The following is a 6,000-nucleotide window of genomic DNA, read 5'->3' as shown; positions in this document are numbered from 1 at the left end:
CCCCCCCCAGGGGGGATGGTCACACCACAATCCCTCCTCCTCCATTCTCCTCTCGGGATCTTGGGCACGCACGCACACGTGCCTAGCGTTGAGTTTAAGCCACCGAGTCCGGGACTCGAACTGTGGTCGACTACATGGGAGTTCAGTGACATAGCCATTATACTAACTGCTGGTCCTAGCTCTTGAAGGTTTTTAATAAAAAGAGTTATATAAAAAAGAATTAGGGTTTTTCAAAGAAAACCTGGGAGCAACACACAAGATGAACTAATGTCAGAAAGGACAAAAGGAGAAAATTCTTGGGCAAAAGTAGTTTTTCTGACATAATCAATTATGTCTGATTTTGTTTTAAAGTTTGGGTTTTCATAGATAAACTTTTAAAGCAACGTCTATCTTTATTTAGAACCTGGATTCATAGTTTAATGGCAGGTTGTCATGGAAACCTCCCGGCAGCGGCAGCTGCTTACCTGTAACAGAGAGACTGGTCACCGCGGCGCTGGTAAGAGGGAGGACAGGGTTGACCGTGAGGGTGGTTGCTGCACTGCTGGTCACAAGGCTCGGTGTGGTCGCCACCTAGAGGTCGGAGATGTAAATGCACACGGAGCACTTCCCATCAGAACGCACCACTTAGACCCGTCTCAGGGACTTGCTTGCCTGTCACATTTTTTAAACTCTAAGTACATCAGAATAAGATGAAAGGGCCTAAGAGCAAGTGATTTATAATAACTCTTTACTTTTGGAATTGAGAAACTTGGCATCCTGCGTTGGAACACTGCTATGGAAAAGATGGTTTTTCACTAATGATATAAATGCCTCTGATTAGGTTTCAAAAATAAATTAAAAACCACCCCAAATTTTGATCATGTTGAGTCAGACATATTCTAAGTCAGTAAGAAATACTATACCAATGATCAACTTTACCTACGCAAGAAAATGTTTCGGCAGGATTTCTGCACTGCTTTTAGGTTTTACTCTGTAGGGCAAGATGGCCTTGTTTTTACGTTTAGTGAATGGTATTCCGGAAGCTGTGCTGGCCAGCGTGGAGGTGTGGCAGTGACAGCGCTCGGCAGACTGAGGCCACGTGAAGGCTCTGGTCTGCCCCTCACAGCCTCTGTGCGCGCCAGTGTCTGTGGGTGTGCGCATTCCGGATGCGACACCTGCTGGGGGTGCTGGGAGTGGACCGGTGTGTGACGACCCCATTGGGAATTATCTCCCCATGAAAGAAAGAAAGAAAGAAAAGGAGGGAGGGAAGGGAAGAAAGGAAGGAAAAGAAAAAAAATTAAAAACAAAACAAAGTTTCCCTTAGTGGGACCAGCAGATAGCGTAACAGTTGTGTCACTGGACTCCCACGTAGTCAACCGCAATTTAAGCCCTGGACCCAGCAGCTTCAAACCCACACATGGCACATGTGCCTGTGTGCCCAGGATGCTGGGAGGAGAATGGAGGAGAAGGGATTGCAGTGTGGCCATTTCTCCTGGGGGGTGATTTCTTGCTTTCTCTCTCTGTCTCTGTCTGGCGAGCATGTGCACCCTATAGCAAAAATCTCTCTCTCAAAAAAAGTTTAATTTAGTAACAATGTAAGAAATTTCTGCAGTTTTACAGGAAATACTGTCTTCCCTCTACTATAGATACATCCAAAGCACAGAAGAGTTACCTACACAGAATAACCCTGCTATCTAACAACTACCTTTTACATATATCACAAACTTTACGATTAAAGTCCTGCTTTTCAAAGGTCACAGTCTTTACTTAACATACTAATTAACGCCGAGTTCAGTTTAAAAAACTCAGAGTGGAATGATATTCAAATGAAGTAAAAACAAATGGACAGAAGTGGGACAGAAATGCAGACAGAACGACCTCGCTTTCTTTGGAGCCCTGGTTGGCAGTGGGAGTCACAAGAGCCAAGGGCATCCGTGACACCACACGGCCCTCAGTCTAGGGTCAGGAGCCACGTTCTCTGCAGACCGAGGAAGTCACTCAGTGAGGTTAGACTGGAGGGTGAGGCACTGTCTGGGAGTTAAGATCTGAGCTGGCTGCTTCCTCACAAGTCCAGGTACTAAAGATTCTTTGAGATATCTGGAATCAGCATCAAATTTCTCCCACAGGTTTAGGGTAATCCAATGAACTATACCAGAGAGGAGAACAGAAATGGAACAGAATAGGAAAGAATTCAAACTGTTCTGTTTCAGAATCAGGACCAGTAAGTTCTGGGGTGAACACCTGAGATTCACTTTCTTGATAACGTGCAGTAGAGATTCCTTTGCTTCGTTCGCGTACGCATGTGCAGTGCTCCCGTCAGGAAGTGGGCTGACCGCGCAGGTCCTTGAGGGACTGGGAGCGCCAGCCCCGGCCCGCGCCCTGCCCTCTGTGCTTACCAGTGAGGTTGGGCTGGGGAAGATCGCTTTGATGGGTGAGTTGCTGGTCCCACCGCTGCTTGGGGGGTTGATCCTCTTCTCCTTCTGGCGGCGGTTACAAAACCAAACACGAATCACCTCCTTTTCCATATTGAGCTGATCAGCAATCATGGTGATCTCTTCCGAGGTAGGCTTTTGATTCTGAAGGGGAAGAACACCGACTCGGAGTAACTGTCAGCCACTGGCATCGTCGTGTCAGTATGTGAACAGACCAGGGACACGCCAGGAAACGAAGCTGGGCTGTATCCGATGGCTGTTACATTTATTAAACTTGTTCACATTAATTTAGAATAAGTCATGTTGGAACACTTACATTCTTTTCATTAAAAAAACTGGAATAAAATGAACAAAATACCAATAAAGCCGTATGTGTCGCTAGGCATGTAAATCTCTGCGTGCTTCAAGCCCACTCTCTAACTTGGGCCTGAGAACACGCCGAGGACACAGGAAGGGCAGGCGTCTCACAGATGAAGGGACATCGGCTCCAAGAAATCCCAGGCTCTGCCTGATCGCGGTTAAAAAGCAGCAGAGTCCGCTTCTCAGTCCTTTAGACAAGTTGAATTTGGCTGAGGATTTCGATGATGGTATTTCCTAGCACAAGTGAAAAACCCAAACTGCCAAATCGCCGTTGAACTCCAAGCCGGACATCCAAAGCGTCTACTGTCCCGGTCCCAAAGGACCATTCTAGACATGCAGACACTGACTTAGGCACCCCTCCGGCTAGGGTCTTCTGACAGGCCCCGCAACCGCCCTGGACGCCTCTGCTCCCCGCTTCCTCTGACTGAGCGCTCTGCTCCCACCTCTTCCAGCTGACGGAACTCAGTCCCTGTGCATCCTACAGTGGCTGCGACTGCCCCTGGCGCTCATGTGGACATGGCCTGGTGCGCCCGGTTCTGCCAGCTGTCAGTAACTTATTGACCCTTACAGATGTGCCACATCGTGAGCATCTGAAAGGGTCGAGGCTGACAGACTGCTCTCTCGTCTACGGTCCCTAATGGGGACCCACGAAGATGAGCCCCGATCGTGCAACGTCTGGACCTTACTGACCTCCAAGAAACTCTTCTCTAAGGCCACACGGATGTTGGTCTCTATGCTGGTGCGTTTCTTCCTCCTACGGTTCAAGCCCTCGACTCCCTGCCCTGGAGAATTCAGGGCACTGGGGCTAGAGAGAGCTGAATCAGATGAGAGGTTCTCTGCAGGAATGAGAAACACAGAAGGAGAATCATAACAGCTGAGTGTGATGACTCATGCACATAACATATACAGAAACAACAGAACTGACCAGACACTTTCAGCGACGGAAGGCCTCACGGGACCTAGACTGCCGTGGGTCTCCCTACTGCCCTCCCTGGCATTCTTTGTGCAGGATGGCTGACTATACTGTCACTGCGGCTTCCCGTTTCGGAGAACAGAAGTTCATTATTCCTACTCCAAGACAAGGCTCTCAGTTCTCATTTTGTATTTTGTGTGCTTGGTCATAGCTCTAGGGACAAAAGAAAAAAACCTTAGTGGGCTAGCCCCGTAGCACAGTGGCTACATGCTATGCACTGGAAGCTAGGACCTACATGGCTGACCACAGTTCAAGTCCCGGTTCCGAAGGCTTGAAAAACAAACCAAGTACTCAAAATCCTGATGAGAAGGAGAAATGCAGGAAAGGGATTATGGTGTGAGCACACCCCACAAGGGAGACACTTTCTTCTTCTCTGATGAGTGTATGTAACCTCTGGCAATTTGGAAGGGGTGATAAAAGGAAGAAAGCTTCTTAAAATTAGTAAATACTTCATATTTATTTTATAAATAATTTCTCATTTATTGGTATAGTTTATGGTTATAAAAAGAAAAAGGGGAGACCAGCAGTTGGCATAATGGCTATGTCACTGGACTCCCATGTAGTCAACTGAGGTTAGTCCCAGACCCAGTGGCTTAACTCACGCCGGGTGCGTGTGCGTGCATGCCCAAGATCCCAAGAGGAGAATGGAGGAGATGGGATTGGGGCATGGCCATCCCCCCAGGGGGTGATTTCTCGCTTTCTGTCTCTCTGTCTCTCTCTGGTGAGCGCAGGCGCCCTATAGCAAAATCCTCTCCAGAAAAAAGAAAGAAAAGAGGGGAAGCTGGCACTACAGCTCAGCAGCTGGCCCTGTGCAAAGTCGGATCCCATGGGGCCAACCAGCTCGACTTCCAGCCCTGGTAACCTGAGAAATACGCTAGGTGTGTGGACCTGTGCAGGTCCTCGGAGGGAGGGGACCTCAGAGGAGAGGATTGTAGCATGGGGAGGCCCCGCTGGGGACACGGCCCCTCCCCTGCCACTCTGCTTCCTCTTATGTGGATGCTTGTACTCTCTGGCATTTAAGAAGAAAAGAAAGAACAGAAAGAAATGCTGCTAAATTCTCTAAGGCAAAACAAACTTGCCATGTAGTAGTTCAGAGACCTAGGCATGTGCTTCCCTCTGCGATGGGTAAGAGGCGGTGAGGGCAGACCGTCCCTCCCACCCGAGGGATGCGGCAGGACAGCGGGGTCAGGGCTGCGCTCCCCACATGGAGTCAGGCCCCGGCAGTGTGTGTCTCTGCTGTGTCTTGTAGAAAGATCTCATCCTTATTCACAAACCCCAACGAGACTCATCGCCTAAGCGATGTCTGTGCTTCCTCAGAGCTCTCAGCCTATGACTGTGACTCAAAATCCAAACAGGTAGGTGAGAGTCAGCAGCCCAAGCTGTCTATGAAATAAGTGGTCACTTTCAATGACAAAGCAGAAATACTACCAGGACATTTTTCAGTAATTAACAGAGAGAACAATACATTTGTTCTTCAAGTTTATCTAAATATGCAGGCCTTCTTATTCTCTTCCTGTCCCTAAGTTTCCCTAATCCTGGTTCAAATACAAGAAATATTCCAAAGCTCAGTCATTCATGATTATTTCCATTGTAATAACTAGAACATTTAAATGAATTTTCTCTCTCAAGTACAAAGCCATAATGTATAAGATGCTCCTAGGATTAGTGAGCTTCAAGGTTCTATAGTACCAATAATGCAGTAAGAAACAGAAGCCCCTTATGCCAGCAGGTGGAGTGATGGTTTAGGCAGCTGATCCCACATGGCTGACTCTGTGGTTCAAGTCTTAGATCCAGCAGCTTGAAAACCACACCTGGCACGAGTGTTTTCATGCCCAAAATCCTGAGAGGAGAATGAAGGGAAAGCAACTGTGATGTGGTCATTCCCCCCCCCTCCGGGGGGGGGTGATTTCTCACTTTCTCTGTCTCTCTCCAGTGAGGGCATGCAACCTAGAGCAAAAAACTTAAAAAAAAAAAAAAAAAGAAAGAAAGAAAAAGAAAAAAGTCCAATTTCTGTAAAAATTCCAATACATAGGGATTAGCAGATGGCATAATGGTTACATTGCTCGACTCCCCCCTCGTAGTCGACTGCGGTTCAAGTCCCGGACCTGGCTGCTTAAAACTCATGCCAGGCGCGTGTGGGTGTGTGTGTCTAAGATCCTGAGAGGAGAAGAGAGGAGACAGGATTGCAGCATGGCCATTCCCTGTGGGGAGGTGATTTCTTACTTTCTGTCTCTCTGTCTCTCCAGCGAGTGTACG

General features: G+C 48.0%; 1 protein-coding gene across 1 annotated transcript in view; it reads right to left on the bottom strand.

Annotated features, from left to right (window-relative positions):
• The window catches only part of POU2F1 (POU class 2 homeobox 1), a 109,046-nt gene that overhangs the window by 30,516 nt on the left and 72,530 nt on the right, over positions 1–6,000 (bottom strand). Inside the window, exons 12-14 of the mRNA XM_006147032.3 lie at positions 3,462–3,607; positions 2,376–2,555; positions 465–570 (exon numbers count right to left, since the gene is read on the bottom strand). Coding sequence (XP_006147094.1) covers positions 465–570; positions 2,376–2,555; positions 3,462–3,607 — 432 coding nt within the window. The remainder of the gene's footprint in view (positions 1–464; positions 571–2,375; positions 2,556–3,461; positions 3,608–6,000) is intronic.

Source organism: Tupaia chinensis, unplaced genomic scaffold (genome assembly GCF_000334495.1).
Source record: "Tupaia chinensis unplaced genomic scaffold, TupChi_1.0 Scaffold000198_1, whole genome shotgun sequence".
NCBI lineage: Eukaryota > Metazoa > Chordata > Mammalia > Scandentia > Tupaiidae > Tupaia > Tupaia belangeri.
Note: the sequence above shows the minus strand (reverse complement) of the source record. Positions and strands in the feature narration are given on the sequence as shown.